The sequence below is a fragment of the Tyto alba genome, unplaced genomic scaffold, assembly GCF_018691265.1.
Source record: "Tyto alba isolate M040663 unplaced genomic scaffold, T.alba_DEE_v4.0 Super-Scaffold_40, whole genome shotgun sequence".
Lineage (NCBI taxonomy): Eukaryota > Metazoa > Chordata > Aves > Strigiformes > Tytonidae > Tyto > Tyto alba.
Genome location: NW_024881316.1, coordinates 42,578,826 through 42,599,938, shown reverse-complemented (window position 1 = coordinate 42,599,938; position 21,113 = coordinate 42,578,826). Strand labels below are relative to the sequence as shown.

Here is a 21,113-nt window from a genome sequence, read left to right as displayed (position 1 = left end):
TTTCTTCTTTTAAAAGTCCCCAAATAATAAAAATATCAATCCCTTTGCCCATAAAAGCCACACAAAAGCATGTAACAAAGATTTCAGGGTGAAGGGATTACGATCCACAAAATGTTTTATTAGCACGACGTCTCAGCATCGTTCACCAGAATACTGATGGCTTGTTGTAGCCCGAAGGACAGACTTTTGTCGTATGTGACAGCATCCCTTGAAAACATTGACAGCAATAGTTTTTAGCTGTGGTCTGAATGACCATTAACAGTTGAGTTTAAATCTTAGATCTCTCAGTGGTGGAACACTTTCTTCGGCCAAAACCAGCCTCTACTCATCAGAAATAATTACACTGTACGAGTCAGATGTGTAACAAATGGGTCTGAGTCTCAGTTTGGAAATACATTCAGAGGAGGTGGAAAGAATGGCTACTGGCTCTGTGACAGGAGATTCAATCTTCATAAACCTGCAAGAGAGGGGAGGAAAAAAAAGCGACACAAATGCGCCCTACAAAAGAACAGAGCAGATCACAGCTGGAAGGAAGGCAAACCTTTTAATCAGGTCCTTGAAATACAAGCTGCAGGAAGCTAGAACATTTTGGTGGACTTCAAACTCTTTGCCTTCAACAATAATTTTCAGGTCTGTAAACTCTTTCGCTCTGCGTTGCTGGTTCAACTCCTTCAACATTTCTGCAGAACAGAGAAGACAGACAGTGCCAGGGTTCCCATTAAGAGTTTTTTATTTTTACTTTTTACTTTTAATTTTTTTTGTAAAGAAGTAGAGAAACAGGAAACAACTGATATTTTTGTTGGTAAGATTGGCTCAACACAGACAGTCAGAAGTTACAAACATAACATACTAAAAAAAGAAAAAGAAAAAAGCAGGAACCAGTAGGTCTAAACAACTGAAATATATATACAGAAAAAAATCAAAAACAATCCTAAATTTGGTCAGGTTAAAAATGAAAACAAAATATTTCAGCATCAGCAAATCAGAAACACAGAGAATGCATTATCACAGAAAAGTTAAAATAATTTGTTATAATAAAAATCAAGAGCTAATGAATTTCTATCCAAATGCAAATAAGTTTTAAACATACTAGAATAATAATAGTAAAAATATGGTATTATGATGCAATATGAACTGGATATGGGTCAAAATAATAAAACCACAAGACCTGCAAAAATAACTTATCCTTAACATAGTAAAAATGTGTTAAGCCTCTCAGTTAACATAATAAGAGAGTACATCTAAATAATACATAAATTACAGTGCATAAAAAAATTAGTCAGATTATCAATGCATCTTGCAATATACCTTAGCTATATAGACTACAATTGTATATATTTCAGAATTAGCTTAAAAGCATCCTTATGATAAAAAATAATCTCACGCAGAGAATAAATTACTGCCTTTTATAGCAATTCCCATTTTTTGCACTCCAAGGATTTTTACCATCACAGCATTTTTATTTTTTAGCCTTCAATGGCTTCATTTACAGCAACAATCAACTTTCACACATCATGAAAGAATCGTAATGATTAAAATAGCCTATGAAAGTGTTTCCATCCTGCAATAAAGCACCTACCTTGCATGATGCCTCCTTTTATAAAGCCTATTGGTATTAACAGAATGAAATAATAGCATGCCATGTCTTCATGTGTGGATGTGAACTACTAAACAACCTACATGTTTTATATGCTGGCTGGACTTGTAAGGGTAAGACTTTCTTCCAACTTTGCAGACCAAAGTGGCTATCAAGATGAATAATATACTTTTCACCTGGGCAATAGTCTGGTGGTTCAGAAGCCAGTGATCAAGATGATAAAAGAGCAGATTTTAAATACTAAAGGATTTTGGTTTTATTTTATGTTTGCAATAGGTCAAGGTTCTCATTTTTTCAGTGTAACACCCTGAACACATTCCTCTTCAGGCAGATCTGTAAATCAACAATAGTTCTTTACATGGTGTTCCTCCTCACACAAAGTAAAAGGAACCTGAAGAGCCTGTAACTATAGCTGCATTTAACGCCAGTGTTGGGCTCAGGCACTGGGCACAAAGCATTGCCAAAGGGCCTTACGGTGAAATGAAGACTCAAATAATCTTTGTGTTCTCCTGCTTCCCCAATGAAACTCAACAAGAATCGTTTCAGCAAAGCACTAGCGGTTAAACAACATGAAAGCATGCAAATATACAACTGTTGCATGAAAAGAAATTGAAGTTCTCCCAAACCCCAACATATGTGCTGCATATTTTTCAGGCCTAAGTAAATAAATGTCACCTTGCACATTTATGTCTATTTAATGGAAACACAGTAGTGTCTGAAAGGCTAATTATTCTGTGCTGAAATGGGTCAGTGCTCTCCAGAGAGCAAGCAGATCATTAGAGAGGGCACAAAAATAACAGCAGGCTTGTGTCAGATCTATAATAGGGGAAAATAAACCACTCTGTCCTGTGGGTGCTATAGCAGTGACTATTTTTAACAAATTAATCTGAGCTAAAGTACAATGATACATTTTGAGCAAAACTTAAAATGGAACCAAAGGTTCACTCTTCTGCCAGGAAGTTTCAGGCTTTTGTTGGAGGTGTGGTGCCTGAAGTCTGACTTGACCATGAACACTTCAGGCCTCAGTTAAGGACCAAAGATGCTTTGGACACAAGGGATGTTCTACCTGGTTTGGGGTCAAAGTGACTAAGGTCTCTAGTTTCACAGGAACAGCACCAGGTGCTTTCTTAGCTGCATATTTCTGGAGGCAATTTTTCTGTCCTTTTTCACATATGAATGAATTTTTCCCCCCTGTCTTGGTCCATTTTCCCACTTTCACTTATAGTAACTACATTTTCCCCTTGACCAATTTTCTATCATTTCATGCCTTAAAGACAGTTACTTTTCTCTCTAAACTTTCTGTTACTCTCTTATCCCCTACTTAATTTCAGTTTTGTTTTCTGTCATTCCCCTTTTCAAATTTGCTCAGCTACTGTTCTCCATCTCCATTTGCACTTTTTCCAAGTTCCTGTTCAAGATCCTTTTTTCTAGCACATGTGGCAGCCCTTTACTATCTTCTTTGCAAAAGCCTTTCAAGATAAGGACTCTAGCCAAGACTAACTCATACAAGTTTAAGATTACATTTCCACAAGGGGGTTGATCTCCATCCCACCTCATTCCATTTCCTCCTTTTAAAGATCATGATCAATCATTCTTAGTGTTCAAAGAGCACAACGGTATGAATAGCAACTGCACAGATGGATCCTGCACTCCAAGAGAGGAGAGGAAAGAGTGTAGTTGCACTCTCAATGGGCTGGGGGTTTTCAGAGGTGAGCTCAGGGTAAATAGGACAGTAGAGACCATCCTTGAACTCACTGTTGTGACTGAGATTGCTGAATAACAAGATACAAAGTTCAGCCACTGCACCTACAGGTGTTGTGCTCTCTGTGCTATCGCCAGTATTGTCAGAGCTGGTTTAAGTGTCAAAATCCCCAAATGGCTCCCTCAGGTAATGGGCTGATTACTTGGACTTTACTGAGTGCCCTTTAATTACATCCAGTCCTGCGGTTCCTGGGCACAGTTTCTATCTATGCTCTTTACACACATCAGTGTGCTTTACACTGCATGCATTCATTAAGGGATGCAAACTAGAAAACACAGGTCTGGATCAGTGGTGCAATTTGGCTTAAAAAAAAAAAAAAATAGAAAACAGAACAAACCCAAATCAGAAACTGAAGCTCCTCTTGTTCCTAGACTTTCAGAGGCCATTCCTCCTTGTCCCCCTAACTTGTTACAGTGCTCTCCACAGAGAGATGACTATGAATAGTCTTGTATTTTTTGTAGCTCAGTTTCTGCACGAGAAAGAGAAGAGGCAGGTGGAGAGGAAAGGAAGTCAGGAGACTGCATTGATTCATCGATCTTCCTTGCTGAGGCTCCTTTGTATTACTAAATAACTAGCAGGCATTAGTATTGGACACAAGGCTATATCAGAACGGGCCCTCATTCTCAGAGTATTTGTAATGCTCACACTGTGCTTAGCCAGGCATTAATGATTTATGAGGACTCAGGATGAGTTGCAAAACAAATTTTTTCACCAGGTAATAATGCCTGCCGATGAGTTGTAAAAGGAGAGACAACACAGTGCAGACCTGGCAGTGAAAAATTATCTCAGCTGTCTCCTGCAAGTCCCTCTTCTAGGCTCCTCCTAATTTTCAGCATTTCCTCCAACAAATGAAATTTCCTGAAACCTTCAGAAAGAGATGTGCTGACAATTTCTTAGTGGCTATTTATTCCTTTGGTTTCTTTGTTCTCACAAGGTTTTTTTTCTTTGCTTTTTTTTTTTCCTCATTTGATTTTTTTTGTTTGATTGTTTTGTTTTTTAAGAGGTCCAGGCAAAAATGAAGTGCAAGGACATCTAAGGTGTAAGGTTTCAGCAGGGTTGGCACTGATGTTCCCTTTCCTCAGTGAGTAACAGCAAATGCTCTCGCATCCATAGTGCAAGGGATTTTCTTTCCAGCCCCAGGTGCACATACATGTTGGGACTGCAGAAACTAAGCCAGTCCTTTCTGTCTTCTTCATCATTAACGATGCTAAATCATTCTCAAAGACTGGTTGAATGTTTTCTTCATAAAGAAGTACACAATAGACATGCCCAATGGTCTTCCATAATGACATGAGACACGTAGCGGTAGAACCTAAAGGGGACTTGACCTGAAACCTTCAACTGAACATATCTGCAGAGCTTGTGCAAGGAAGCACTTTCTATCTTGCCATTATCAGCCTTCATGTAATTGCTTGGGGGCATTTAAACATAATTATATTGAGAATCCCAGAGAAAATATGGGCCAGAAGGTGTAAGTGACTTTCCTCAGGTCAGAAACAGAGTCAGGAAGAACTCAGAATCTTTGATTCCTGGTCCCCAGCTCCACCGATCAAACTACATTTTCTCCTTCTTAATTAATGGACAAATTACAAATTAAACTGAAGAGCCCACAAGCCTTGGATCAAATGTAGGACCAAGAACAACTGTGTAATTGTGTAGAACAAGTAAAGGGAACAGAAATTACATATTTAATCTCTTTTTAAATTACTTATGATCAGAAATAAAAATGAAGAAGGAACTTATTCCCCAAGTTTATTTATTCTGTGTTTCATGCACAGTGGAGACTGGATACCCAGTCAAAAATCCTCTCTAATGCACACTCCTGTGGAACAATGGAGGCTCTCAAGTTTATTTTTAAGAACTCTTTACTTAAATTCTAGTAGGTAAGGCTTTAAAAGGGGGCAGCAAGAGTTAAAATATAATGAGCTGTGAAATATGGAAGAACACTTTACAAACAGTATTTAAAAATATTTGCTTGAAAAAGCTAATCTATTATAAAACTGCAAAGGGTAATTAATGAAACATCACTAATTATTCTTGTGAAGAACATGCAAGAGACCAGTGCTTTCCCAGACAGCTCCATGCTTTCATGGTTGGGACAGAAAATGTGAGAAAGCCAAGAAAAGTTACCAGAAGGAAAATCCAATTACTTTCTTGCCTTCGTACGTAAGGGGATTAATTCCTAAGGTTACGCTTTAGCTATTTAAAACAAGCATTTTAACCATTAAGTGCCAGCACTGCACATACTTTGCTCATTTTGATATATAGCAGTAGAGTGTGGGTATCTACAAGAAATTAAATTATGAAGCAAAAGACCTAGCAGTAGAATAGGAGCTACGAGTGATAGGAAAGTGTGTACCACGGTGAGCCCATCCTACCGAACAACACAAGAACTCATGATTTTTTGCCAGCTTTTGCAAGTCTCTCTTTCTCCTCACTGCTATACCCACAGAGAACCCCAAAGCCTTGAGAGTGCAACAATAAATCTATCTACCCTCGTGCTGTTGATACCTAGCTTGAAGCAGCTTCATTGAAAGATAACTAAATGCCTAGTTGCCTCATTAGGCTGGTCTGATGAAGTTACAAAGACACACTTGGCGTTGCAGTGGCTAAGGCGGTTCTCCACTCCCTTGGGGCATGTTGACACTGTAGACAAACTACTGCCGAACAGGGGGGGTTAGTTATTTCCCAGTTGACAAATACACCATCAGCTCTGACAGCTTCCATGTGGTGTGAAGACAATTACACACCTCTGGAGATCAGCTTCCTACTTGGGACTGAGGACAAGAAATAGGTCCCTTATTCTCTTTTGGCCTGAAGTGAAATAGTAATAGAGAAAAAGGGAAATGAGCGAAGCTTTTGGGAATCATTAACAGATGAGGGTGTCTCAACTGTTATCTCGTGGTCTTCAGTATCTTTCCTGGACTCTAAAAAGTAAGTGTCTGGTTAGCTGGACTGCCTTTGTAGACAAATAGAGAGAGAAACATGTCTCGTGTACAAACCAGCCCCTTCTGTGCGCTCAGCCAGGTAGGATGCACTACCACAAGTGTCTCTCCCCATGGAGTACCAAGGGAGATTAGATAATTATCTGACACCACCATTTTTTTTTTTTTTTTCACAGCAGGTGAAAATTAATCTCTTGCCCATAAATACTTTCACTTTTCCTTTTGAATCTCAGTTTCAGCTGAACTTCATCAAGAGCAGAAGGAGAAGGTGGCATAACAAAGCTGGGAACTGCCTATACAAGGATCCTTTATCAGTGAGATGGGGAGGCAGACAAATGGTGAAACACTCTCACTCTGTGCTGTAGAGTGCCAAGGCTGCTAACGGCTTGGGATGGAGGTGCAAAATACCGCTGTATGACACTTGTGTGTCCAGCCTGGCTCTCCCAGTCTGTGTTGATTACAGAGTTTTCACAGGATGCCATCCTGCTCCAAAAGCATCTGAAAATGCTCGACTGCTTGTGGCTGTCTCCTGAACATTTCGCTTTCATAAACCCTTAAGCCAGATAAAATGAACTGAGAAAAGCTCAATACTGACTACAGGAGCACTACAGCCCCGAAGCACAGGCTCGGCAAGGCCATGCCCTACAGAGTCTCTGCTACCCAGCTACATTCCCTAGTGAAGATGGAGAGCTATCACTGCTGGCACAGCTACACCTACCTCTGAACAAAAGGCAACGAGAGTCATCTTCTGCTGGGTTTTGTCAGCACAGCAATGTGATATGCAAGGTGTGAAGTTGTCATACTCTGAGCTGATACAGCTATGGCAGGACTTTGTAGTGCAGACCAACCTGTCTAGTTCTTAGTCTTGTTAACACTTATACACCTGTGCTGCTAAAGAAAACAGTAACAGATGCTGGAGAGTGGGAAAATATTTTTAAATCCCATATTGAACAACACATATGTGGCTGCATATGATAATTCTACTCAAAGGATTGTTGGCCATGAGATGCCCTATTATGCTAAGTAATTTCTCATTGTTCACATAGACAAATTCTTCTTACCTTGTAACGATGAGAAAGGATCAACAAAGTCAGCTGTGGTGATTACTCACTTGAAGAAGACAACTACAACTTTATGTGTAAATAGACCCTTTCTAAATACATTAAAAACTCAGGGAAGTCACTGCATCATGTTTGAAACCAATTTTCAGGCTATTATCATCATTAGAACTGACATTAGGAGGTACCTCAAGGATGCTTTCACACATTACTGAGTTGATATTTCCTTATATTAGGCTGTAGAACTATTTCAACATATTTTCTGACTATATTCAGAGGTGAACTACACCCTTGATTTCTAGAAAATCTACTTTAAATGTAACTTTGGAGAGATTCTGGTATCACAGTTATGCATAAAAATAATAAAAAGGGAAGTTTGGAGGCTAGAATGCCTTTGCTGCTTTGATTTATAAAGTAAAGTCTTCTATGGTATCCATGCCTGCTAATTTATAATCATACAAATGAACAGTGAGTGTATGTGACTGGGTTTGAAAATGAAGTGCATTTACATTACATATATGAATACACAGAAAGAATGAGAAAAAATACGGAGACAATCTGATCTCTTTAGTTTTCCAACACAGGCTGTGATCCATGCAAGGACAAGCAGCAAGACCAAAGAATCCAGCATAAAAATACACGCTGAGATGTTGAGATAAAGATGCAGCTTCTGCTATCTGGATCTGCTGGTTTTTTTCTTTTTCAGGATTCACCCCTGATTAAATATAAAGTTGGCTGCAGACTGTTCTATATTGGCCAAGGCAAACAAACCCCAGGGGATCCCAGCAAATTGCCAGCCTGGCCCCCTGTTCCATATATAACATGCCACTATTTCAGTTAGCACTGTAACTTGATTTCCAGGCAGACAATAATTTTCTCTGGAGAAAAAACGAGAGAGATAGACAGAGAGAGAAGGGGGAAAAAAAAATCCATTGAGTGCTGGAAGCGCAGAATAGCCCAGATTCAAAAAGAAATTTAGTTCTGATTGTTTTATTTACCAGCAGGCAGCCCTGAATATCAATACACACTTAAGGGAAGGCTAAAATATTTATTACTACGTGATCTGGGATGGATTTAGTATTATTCTAATTGCTTGTAGCAGAAAACTAGCAGATAGCTTTTAGACCTTTTTGATCTCTTTATGTAGTGCAAGGCATTAGCTAAACGTTTCCCAGTTTTGAAGGTTTTGAACAAGAAGCACCCATCTGTGAAACCAATAGTGTAATCAACAGGCTCCCTGACATGTCAGCAATAGTCAAACGCTGACCAGTTTTGGCGGTGTAAGAACAAAAGCTGCGAATTGTGTATTAACAGCAATCTGCCCCACGCGTGTGCATACATACAGCTGGCAAACAAAGTGCTTGTTTCCAAAATAAGAAAATAAGAGAAGACAGGTTTCTGAAAATATATCAGTGATGCATCCAGGACAAATTGCACATATTAGAGTAAAAACAAACAAACAAAAAAAAACCCAACCCCCCTGTAAGGTGTAATACCTGACAATCAAAAACTTCAAGGCACTTAACATACCTTAATTAGTAAGGAAGTGGGGTTCCTCTGCTCATTGTTAACAAAGGCAGTGCTGCCCAGTTTCAACAGGGGCAGAACTTCTTTTTTTCTTATAATATATGAAAGTGTAATCAACACAATTATTTGAAATAAATCCATCTTTTTTGAGCAGCGGTAATGCACCTATTTTCTAGCATTTATATACAGCAGTATATGATACCTAATGAAAGCGAGTAAAACCAACTCAAATTTCTGGCACTGAAAACTCACCCTTTCAGAAGATATTATACATCATATATAAATATACAAGTGCTAAATCTAAGCATCTAGGCCTATATACTCAGTGGATGACTTAGTACTGGGCATATGTTATGCACTGGGTTAAATGCATGTGATGGCACCTCTTGGTGCAGCAGACATCTCATGATAAAGAACTGTTCTTTTGGTACACACTATCAGAACAGACAAGTATAACCAAATATTGCAAAAAAAAAAAAAAATTAACACACTTCCGGTCAACTCTAGGCCCTTTTTTGGGGTAGTCTGCAACACAGCAACTCTGCTTCAACAACTAGTTCCCTGCTCTATAGGTCCAGAATGTGTCGGTGGCTGCACTCATGTCCACTCACTTACAGAAGTAATTGTAATAGTTAAATACAAGGTTGTTAACTTACCTAAAAATCATAAATGACTACAGGTTTGGAAAAAATGATAAATAAGCTATTTTTTTCATGCCCCATGAGCTTAAGGAACACAGGATCATATGTTAAGAAAGCCATAATTTGAGTCAGATTTCCTTTGAACATTTTCTTACTTGTAACATTTTCAAATCTCTAGATTTTACCTGTCCTAAAGATGTGAAAGACCTTATAAATGATTTTTTTTTTCTTTCTTTTATAAGTGCTGTAATGTTTTTGAAGTCTAACAGTGTTATAGTTGTTTAGGAAATGTTTTGTAAAATGTCCTCCTCACTTCTGCCTAACTCATGTTTCCCATTAACAGGGTAAACCTTGATTTTTAAATCTTTACTTTTAAACAAACTTTTTGGAAGGTATTCCTGTTAATATTAAGTGGTTTTGTATAAATCCTAGCAAAGTCACTTCCTAGTATCCATGTTGCCTGAACAGTGAGTTTGTACAGTGTGGCAAAAGAATATGAGCTGTGACTGGTTGATGATATAAGAAAACATTTAACTGCAAATGTTTTTTTATATTCATAGAGGAACAAGTTATCAGGAAGTATTTAAGTAGGTGCCTTACCAAACTCAGAATAAAAAAAAAAAATATACACTTTTAAGAAGTCTGTTGAGATTAAAGGACAAAGATTTATTTAATGAGTATTAAAATTTATGGGCTCTCTAAGAATTAAGTGAGCTTATAAAGACTACTTTGAGAGCAGAATGGCTTCCACATAATGAAGATGGTTGATAAGACTTGGCTAAAACATTTCAAATACAAATGAAAACAAAGGGACACCTCAGAAAACACAGCGATTAAGTCAAAATTTCAACTGTGAAGGCAATACACAAATTTCACAATCATTTAATAATCTGAAAATGCTACTAAGACCAACACGTAAAGGTGCTGAACCTATGAAAGGATGACAACGGGCAATTTTGAATCTAGACAAGCATGAAAGAAGCATGTTTTTCTCCTCCTGTGTAGTTATGGAAACAGAGAGATATAAAACCCCTCCTAACTGAACAAGGGCTTTTTTCCTCTCTCTGCTCCCATCCGCAACTTTACAGCTGTCACCACAAGTCATCCCGCTCGCTCCTGCAAGCCAGCAGGCAGCAAGCAGGCATCTAAGGCGAGGCGAGAACAAAAGAGGCTGCAATACAGCTTCAGTTCAAATGACAGCCTCACCAGGGCTCCAGCTTGCACTGGGAAGACAAAGTTGTAAAGTTTTACGAAAGAATTGAAGTAAATTTCTTTTCTAGAGATCTTAGCGGGAAATCAAAGATCTATTTTAATTTAAGATACTAGCAGCTTCTCTTGCTAATGACCGAAATATCTAGACCAATAGCTCCCCAACAGTAGTTTGCAGGATGACAGGGGTCCATAAAGCCACTCGCACTATTCTGAAAAGCCATATACAGAGTAAAACATTAACTGTTTCCAGTTTTGAATCTGAGTGTTAAAGACAGTGGAATGTAAGAAACCTTGAGGGCCAACAGGCACCTCTGAAAGACGTTGCTGAACCGTGTAGATCTGGAGAGGGGACAGGCTACAGCTTTAGGCAAACTGAAAATAACGAATCTAATTTAGATTGAAGATTCTTGGTGGGAATTGATTTGTCTGTCTCACAATGCAAATCAGAAATGCACTGACGTAGATGATGTAGAAACTTTCTTTGGTACACTGGATTTAGTGAAAGTCACATTAGTATTCCCATTGATTAATTTATTGGGCTTAAACTAGAATATAAACTAGGGTGCCAAATTTAAAATGGAAATAGATGTCCATTCCATAAGCTATTTCACTAATTTGTGACATACTAAAAGAAGAATTATTACTATTTTTGGAGAAGAGGGCTGCCTTTGAGGTCCTCCCAAAAGGCAGATGCTTTCTTGCAGCTGTAAATTCAGTGATGAGATCTCCAAAACATAACATACAGAACTGGAAATGAAATAATTACTGTTTATTGTCGGTGGTCTTTTTAATTTTTCATTTTGCATTCTTCAGGAACAAAACAGTTGGTCATTATTTACTTTGTCTTCAGTGATATTTTGCCCTATGACACAGAGTAGAACCTGGTGTCTCTAACTAGTGTGAGGTGTGTGTCTGAACAGGTTTCAGGAGAGATAATTATTATAATTTCGTTTAATATTTCTCATTTCTCTAGACCATTAATTTTCATATATCATATACATATTTATGAAAATTGTGGTACTTTTAATTATATGGTATTAGCAGTTTATATGTACAAATGAACAACCCTGGGAACAAACTCATTAAAAATCTATGGCTAAACTTCAAAGGCTTTGGTATTTCGCCTCTTGCGTACTTGCCCTCTCCCTGCTCCAGCAGCAGAAGGCTAACACATATTTTAAAAGAACAAATATCTACCTGTGCAAAACCTGCCCTTTACGTTTTACAGGAAATGTCAATATTTTAAAACTTGGTTTTGTCTTCCCAAGTATCTGTGACCCCTTCTGTGGACTGAAGATTTCATATATGTGGTTTTAAAAATTAAAATTGTTCTTAATTTATTTCATTTGTATGTATGTTTTTACATTGCTTAAAAAAATGTCATTAATAGTGACAATATGGCACAACTGTCATGTCTCACTGCACTGACGTCTTTAGGTTAGTTTGAAAGCACTTTTCTAGGTCATTATTTTTAATTAATACAATGAATTAGTATATTTTTATTCAAAATGTCAAACTGTTTTAATCATAACAAAAATATGAAACACTGACCTAGAAAATAGGATGTTTCTCTAGTACTAAATAGCAACAACATAATTAAAAGAATTACATTCTAAAATGAAATTAGAGTATTTGACCATTTTACATCTTAATGAACTATCATATCTACTTGCTATTTAGATTTTATTAAACTGGATAGCAAATAGAAAATACATTCTGAAACAACATCATATCTGAAAACAAATTCTGGAAATATGTACCTTGTTAATGATGGTTAAATGACTTTTCTAATTAGTGTGATTTGGAAAAAACTCTGATTGAAATGGTGTCTAACAGCAAAAATAGTTTCAAGGACAATTTATTTCAGTGAAGACTGCCAATACTACATCAGGCAGTAGCTATTTATCTATAATCAGAGCTTGCTTTAGCTCAGTTACGGCTGTGCAGTAACTAGCAGAGTTAAACTGATACAGAGCCTTTTTAAGTGATACTAAGTGTTTACCAGTTCTAACCAACATACTGGTTTAACTGAGAACAGAATTTGTTTTCCAGTACTGTACTGTAAAATAAATACAGATATACAGAAACATGCTTGCAACGCCATCAATGGAGCACCGTGTCTTGATTTCCTGACACTTATTAATGTCAATTTTCTAGTCAGCTTAACTTATGTCTTGGGTTTTGTTTAGTTTTCATTTTTTCCTTTAACTGTTACATCTTTATTCTTCAATTCCCTCTTGTACACTTGTGATTTTCTCCTAGCATTATTTTTTAAAGGTAGTAATATATCATTGAAGAATATGATCAAGATAATTCAGTGCATTCCTGAGGACACTAAATTGCTAGACTAAAGTGTAATTTGGGTAGGCTGCAATGTTTTTAAAAAACACATAATGCTGTAAGCGCAAAATAAAACTGAAGATGAAGCAGCAGCTCTGGGTTCCTTATCTTCAAGAATTCTAAGAATGAAAAAAAAACCTCCCAGAAGATTTAGATTAAATTTTCCAAAATGTCCATGTAACTTTTGAGCCTGGGACTTAACAACTCTTGAAAATTTAACCTATCTGCAATTTGTCACAAAGAAAAACAGTGATTTCTCCTGAAATAATAGGGTCAAACTGCTTTTAACTAATCTAAGTTATGTCAAAGGTTAAGAAGATAAAGCTGGAAGAAAAGTACCTACTCTATAAAATAGCCATTCATTGGAGCTTTACATCTCTGCTTATTCTACAGGGAATAGTCTGAGATGATAGCTTCACATGAAAGTAAGACATCCTCTCTTGTAGGGGACTATACAATTCTTGTCTTAATCACACAAAATTGAAATCATTTTAACACCAATCTTTAACACTGATTTAAGTAAAAGAAGGCAGAGTTCAGAACTGGAAGTGTGAACCCTAGCTATTCCTATGGTTTTCCCCTCTGCAGCTTATGGACCCAAAAAGTAGCCCAAACCAGTTCTTTCATGGGCTTTAGTATTCGATCTATAAATGAGAAAAATTAATGTAACTCTTTAAAAACAACAGTGGAGTACTGAATAGAGCTTCTCAAAGGGAAAAACACACACAGTCAATGAGTTAGTTTGACTCTACCTGAAACACAGTCTTTTTGAAACAGTCTTTTTCAAGTCTTTTTTGAAAGCTAAATGAGAATACTGTTGCTGTACACTCACATATTTTGTAGTGCATCAAAACAATGTCTTCCTTGTGCCAAAAATTAGAAAGCCACCAAGACTTCCAATACGTTGAACTTAAAAAAAAATGTATCTATATATATTTTTATTTAATACGCAACAAGCCAGCTGCTGTAGATTTGTGTGGAATCTACTGACAAACAAGGCTGCTGATAATATTTTTGGGTTATTTTCTTTTTTTCTTGGAAGAAGAGGTCCAAGTAGACTTACAGGCAAAATTCAGAGGAGTGAAGCTAGGAGTAAACCTTGTGAAAAGACATCTTGGAGCAGGATAACCATAAAGTAAGAGTGTGAAGCAAGAAAATAAAAAATAAAAAAAAAAAAAAAAAAAAAAAGGACTTTTCAAGGGACTCTGCCAAGTCAGAGAAAATGGAAGGCATGTTCTTAAGTGCCAAGGGTGGAGGTCAAGACCATAATGAAAATCTGATACTATTAACTATGCAAAGCAGGGCTGTTTTAGGACTGTGACGGTGGCAGAAATCAGCCTGCAAATGATCAGAGAGGTTGTTTTATGTTATGAAAAACATATACTATCTCACATATACATAGCAAGAGTGATCCAGGAACATTAATAGCTGTTATGCTGGAGTTAAATCCTCATAGACTAGGTTAACTCTAAAATAATGCAAGTAGAAAAGATTTTAAAAACTTCGTGACACGTATGAAGATAGAAACCCTCTGCTACATTGGACCTTCCTCAAATAGACATATTTCCTCCCATGAAAACAGAATTATAACTATGCAGCTGTGGCAGATAGTTAGTATATGAATATTTATATATCCAGAGGATATTTTGGTCTACCTCACCAGGCATGTTAATATTTGAATAGATTAATCAGAGAACTGAGTTCACGAAGCAAACTGCCCCCTCACCTCCTCATAGATGGATGTGGTTCATATTCTGAATGATGTGATGCTCCTGATGGACTCAGCTCCAAAGCTCACGCCTGCATCACCTCGTCAGGTACCTCCAGACCACAAAAGGGAGTGCCAAGTAACAGCGTGGGTTTCGAAAGGACCCAGGGCATGACAGAAAAACAGCACAACACAGAGCAGTAATGTGTGAGCATTGTGAGCTCAGGACCAAACTCAGGCTGGGCTGACAGTGCTGTACTTAAGCTTATAGTTAGGAAGAACTTCCAGCTGTCCTAACGGCTCACAGGTGTAACTAGCCTGCACTTGGACCTATGACAACAAAGCCCTCCCAGCACAATACAGCACAGTTTGCCTCATCAGCTTAAGTATCCTTTAACTCAAAGTGCTCTAAATCACCCCTCTGGCATGTAAAGCAAAGCACCACACATGTCCCAAAGCATTGGCCATGATGGATTGGTGGAAACTATGGCAATAAACCTTTAATACACTTTTTTTTTCATGGAGGTATAGAAAATTTAGAGTTTGCATGAGTAGCGGTAACACAACAAAACTTTTAACACCAGAACTGAACTAAGTTTCTTTTTTAGAAACACATTGTGTAGACACTCACATACACATGAAAAGCGCTGACATTACTGTGGGAAAAATCTAAATGGCATTAAAGCAAGACTACACTTCAAGTTGCTTTTCATGCCTTAAAAACCAGCAGAGGAGAACAATGTACTGTACATGCCTATTCAATTCTACTAGACTGGAAAGTAACACAACTCTTGCCCTTTTATCAATTTCAACTTGAAATATTTACATTGTATACGCATTTTCAAGTTTGTAACTTCACATATACAATATACATGCATTGACGTTATATATTCTTATCTCAGTCTTATTTCCCAGTATTAATGATATTCTATGTGGATCAATGTTTTTAATAAGAAGAATCACAGCTGTTGTTGAGTGACAGAAAAATAACTGAGGTATCTTTATTAATTTCTTTTTTTTTTTTTAATGTGAAGTGGGGCATATCTTGGAAAATCTACGAAATCTTTAAGGAAAACATCTGAGCGGCTTGCTTTTTCTCAGGGCTGGGAAATGCTAGAAAGATCTTTGATGTGTCAGCTTTGACAGTTGTTTCAGTCCACCTCTGTTAGCATGGCAGCAGACGGCTGAGGATGTGATTGCTTTCCTTGTGCTTACCAGTCCCTCAGGTAGAGGACAGGAGAGCACTTCTCAAAATACTGCTTAATGAAGCCGAATTGTGATAAACACTTGCATACATTTACACAGGGTATGTATTTTGGGCTGAAATTAATCAAATCTACAGTTAGCTGTGTAAAAGGCATTTAGCCTTAACTTTGTTATCCAGGCTCCTTCAGCAGACAGACACAGGCACCTCCAGAGCGGGAGTCTTCCCGCTTCCTTGGACATCTGTTGCAGCACAGCTGGGTTTCCCCCCGGATTGTCCATCGCTTAAGTACAAAGGAAGGCTAGCTGATTAGCTTTGATTAGCTGTCCACGTTTTTCAACTCCTTTGATCCAGCTGGGTTGGCTCTCCTCCACTGAAAGGCAGAGATTGCTGAGGATTGCTGCCTGCATCGCTCCCAGTGGGTGGGGAGCACCCAGGACAGGAGCCACTGGCATGAAGGACACCATGCGTATGCTGGCAGCTGATTAGGACAAAAAGAGGTCTTCTGGCCTGGGGAAAATCAGCACGTGACTTTTTTCACTATTTGGGAAGTCACTGTGAGGAATTGAAGAGGCTTCTGAAGCCATAAAAGCTCTGAAAGCTCTGAAAGAAAAAGCACGTGAACTGAATGTAAAGAGAGAATGGGGAATTCAAATAGAAAGAGAAAGAAGGTTAGGGTTTACTTTTGACAACCAAGCTGTTGGTCTGGGCATAACTGAGACGGAAAACTGTTACAACCCAAAGGCTGGATGACTGCTTTTGAATAGTAGCTACATAAAAGCAAACCTTAATTGGTACTGTTTTGTTCCTGGCCTATTCTAGTGCAACTTTCATTACAAAATTGCCATTCAAAGCCTAGGAATATTTGCCATCCAAAATCAAATTGAAGAAATAGAGTAATAATTCTGTATATCTATAGAGACTGAGGAACCACAGTAGCATATCAAAGAGAGGAGAAAGAGAGCTAGATATGCATAGGAGGCTATTTATTTATTTAAAAGCTTTCAGAAAAAGGTTGTCTTTAATCTGAACTACTTTTGCCAAAAAATAATAATTTGAATGAGCACTGAATGAAGGGCAACTTAAGACTTTGATCTCTTTATGCATTTACACCACCCCACAGCTTAATGGCTTCACCATCCCCTGCCACATGCTTCTGGCTGATTTTATGAGGAGCTGCTACTCATCCCTGGTCCCACTCCCCTGCTGTGCCTGGCCTGTGACCCTCTATCACAGTGCCGCTACCCCAGAGCCCCTGACCCTGCTGGCACAACAGCCCTTCCCGTGACATTTCAAGGACAGGCACCTCACTGCCTCATTTGATGGTGAAGTTGATGCGTTCACTCTGGCTCTGGAAGTCCAAACACGCCCTCTGTGACTTTGATCGGAGAAGCAGCGTGGCTCCGTTTGCCTCAGAAACCACGCATACCTCATTTGAAACATTAAGAGCCACAGCCAGACTGGGACTTCGCACTCCAGCTTTACCCTGCAACCTGAATCTCCCAGCTGACAATGAAATGCTTCGTTGCTGCTCTGCCAGGACATAATTTTCTTTCCACACAGCAACAGGCACGAAGGCATTTGAAATCACACTGTAACCCTGACAGGCACTCTGAAGTCTTTCAAGGCCAGCAGAAAGAAAAGACAGAGAGGGAGTGAAAGAAAGACAGAGAGAGTATGCAAGAATGAGGAAACTACACTGAATTAGAGTTAATTAAACCCAAGCTTTGACAATGTTTAAATAACAGGATTTTACACCTAGCCCTGGAACGCCTGTATGAGCTGTCATTTAATTTAAAAGTGCACAATAGCTAAATGTCAGTCTCCAGGCAGATCTTCTGCATCTTTCTGATACTGTATTAAAAAGTTATTATAAAGCAGAAGTTCAAAATTTTTTTCAGAGTTTGATAATAGGCTTCTCAAACCTCACATAGCAAATACTCATAGCACTTGTTCTTGTGAAACCAGAAGAGTTACCCTGCGCTGTGCTAGGAAACCAAAATCCTGAAATCTCCAAAGCTAAATCTTAGTCTAATTTGAAGTTGAAAAAAGGAGAGTATTTTCCTAGCAAGACAAATCATCTAATAGTAAAATGCCCCTATAATAAAATCAGTTTTAAAAAGAACAGAATCCCCACACACACTTGTGAAACATTTGATCAAAACTTAAGTGAATATTGTATTGCATGTTTTTAAAGAATAGTGCTAATACTTGGCAGCGCTATGTTCAGCTTATCATTTTCAACATGCTTTAAGAAGGATCTAATTAATTTGCCTATATCCTATTCAGTGATGGTTGCGGATCTCTTTTCAACTGCAAATTTTAAAAAATGATTTCTCAGCTTGAATTTATTTGAATTAGCATTTCTAATCGAAATCAAAACAATCAGAAATGATGTACCATATTTTAATATAAATGTTGATAAAGAAATCTTTCATATTTTAAGCTTCTTGAAAATAGTGTATCTTCAATGAAATTTGGCTACTATTTCTTCAGCTATTCAACATTTAAAATTTTGCTACATTCATGTCTGCTTTTGGTATTTAATCTCATATTACTCATGAGACACTCAAAAGCAGAAACATGCAAAATGACCAAATTGTCAACTCAATGCACAGGAGTTGTATGTAAGAAGAATAGAGCAAGCTAATATTTAGTCTCTCAATAATGATTTTGATGCCCCATAGTATATTAAGAATAGTATTAAGGGCTCCTGACAACAAGCTTGACACATCTGTTTGAATATATTTTTGACACTATTGTTAAAATAAAGTAAGGTCACAGAGGTAACTCATGGCAGAGGTAGTAATTTAGAAGAGATGCTAATTTAGAAACTCCTCACTCTCAGAAAGCAGAAAACAATCTTACTTTGCACTAGTCAGCTGGAAATACCACACTGGTGGATGTCCCTACAGATATGAAAAAAGAGGATAGCAGCTGAGCTTTGAGTGATCTTGGTGTAGATAATAGAAATAGGATACTTGAGTTCAGCTAAAAGTACAAGCAGAAAGGTAATCACCAAGGACAAGATTCAAGTTGTCCAAGGACCTGAGTGGACACAAGCTTTAGGGTAACCTATAAAGCATACGCATCAGCACTGCCTGACAGTGGAGGACCCAAGAACTCACTGAGCATCTCTCTTTCAAGGCTGCAGCTCCCTGGACACTAACCCTCCAGCTCTCAGTCTCAAGTCCCAACCCACCGTAAACTTCACTGTAGTCCAGAGTATGGCATTAACCCTGTCCCAGATCCAGAGAAGCAAAGTTTGGGGGGATACCTTCCCTAAAGACAGTGAATTCAGATTTCTGTCTGAATGCCAGAGCCTGAAAGCTACATTCAAAGGCAGGGTGTTCTGAAAGTAGGAATTCTGTAAGGGTTGTTTTTGAAATTGTTTAAATACCAGCAGAAATCAACCAAATCGGGTGGATGGGTAGACTGCCTGACTGTAATACAGGCTGAATCTCTCCCTTCCAGAATGCATTTATGTGTATGAATAACCCTCCCTTCTTTTTGGAGGTTGTCAAATGTTAAATAAATGAACAGCTGAAATACAGAGTGCTCTTTGGGGGAGAATGCAACATTGAACTCTTTTAGCAGTTCTCCCTCTCATGCGTACCTGAAAGAATTTCAGTGTCGTGCTACAATATGATGGGGTTGTGGAGAAACAACGTTATCCACACTGTGAACCACCGAGCCAAGCGAAAGGTGCCTGGAAATCAAATACTGCGATACAGGACAAAAGACATTTCTAAAGACAACAAATAACTCTTCATTTCAATCTGGTGGAAGCAAAAGCAGGAAGGGACAACACACTGTGAAAAATACAGGAGAAAAGCCTGGGTTATTAATAGTTTCAGTACAAATTAAAACAGCACAGAGAGAAATATTCCTTCTTTTTCCCCTCTGTTGGTCTCTATCGCCCTACTAAAAATCTCCTCTCTTTAAGCAGTAACCTTCACGGATCCTAACATGGGTCTAGATTTCCTTGTGTGCCTCTCTCTTGCTGAGAAATCTGTCCTTCCTAATTACTTCTAGAGCAGTGACAAAAACCTTGTTGATCCGACCAGACAAATTCTGGCAAGTAAAACATTCAGAACTGTAACTATGAACATGCCGACTGCTGGGAGACGGGGATGATAATAGCACTGTTGATAATAAAAGGGATGTAGGGAAGGATGAGAACTTAATTTTTGGACATGTTCCATTTAAAGCAACTACAAAAGACATCTAAAAGAGATGTCAGAGGCAGAGACTCTGACAAGACATCTAAGAGAAGATGTCAGAGGCAAGGGGCTGCTTACAGAGATTTCACTACCTGGCTGAAGAGACACAATCTTCCTTCTGGACTGTCTCCCCAGATACTGAATATAGGTATAATGATGAGTGATTTATTTTTATTATTTTTTTAACAGAGAAGGCCAGACAGTCTTAAAGGATCTCAAAATGCAATATATTTTTGTTGCAAAACCTCATGTTAGGAAGCGTGTTGCCATCAGAAACAAATACTTCCTTTTCTTGAGGGAAAACATGCAGCAATTCTGTGGTTTACAGTGGGCAGATACCCTAGTAGAAATGTTTCAGTGCTTTAGTGTTTATGCTTTAAGTAAATAAGAGAAATTTCTATCTCTTTACATCTTTGAACAAGGGGTCATTTGTGCTTGGTTTATTCTCTGCAGTCTCTTGTAGCATTGTACGATACATGCTCAAATACTGATCCTTCTCTAATAGCCTTGAAGATTTCCTTGCTTCTTTCTTCTTTTCTATCCAGAGGCATCATGGCTGCCGTCACTTGCATAGGCAGCATTTTAGCTTGCTCATCATTCTAACTGATTGATATCACATCCCTTCTATTTAAAACAAATACATGAGTACCACCACCCTGTTTGAATGGACTTGTTGCTTTTTCAGGTCACCGTATGGCTATCCATTTTTAAATTTCTCCCCTGCTCTCTTATCAGTCATGACCAGTCTGGGATAATTCTGAAAAGATCTTGATCTTTATTGACGATGAGAGTGAGATCAGGGCACAGACATGAGGGAAAAGTATCAGAGAGGCTGTTTATGAACCTCACTGTATCGCAAGAAGCCCTCATCAGCTAGAGACTCGGGAAGAGCTTGA

At 38.2% G+C, this 21,113-nt stretch overlaps 1 protein-coding gene across 5 annotated transcripts in view; it reads right to left on the bottom strand.

Moving 5' to 3' along the window:
- The window catches only part of KLHL29 (kelch like family member 29), a 405,860-nt gene that overhangs the window by 74,816 nt on the left and 309,931 nt on the right, over positions 1-21,113 (bottom strand). For all 5 annotated transcript variants that reach the window (XM_042803184.1, XM_033004989.2, XM_042803185.1 and 2 more), the window contains one exon: positions 542-680. In XM_042803184.1, the coding sequence (XP_042659118.1) occupies positions 542-680 (139 nt within the window). The remainder of the gene's footprint in view (positions 1-541; positions 681-21,113) is intronic.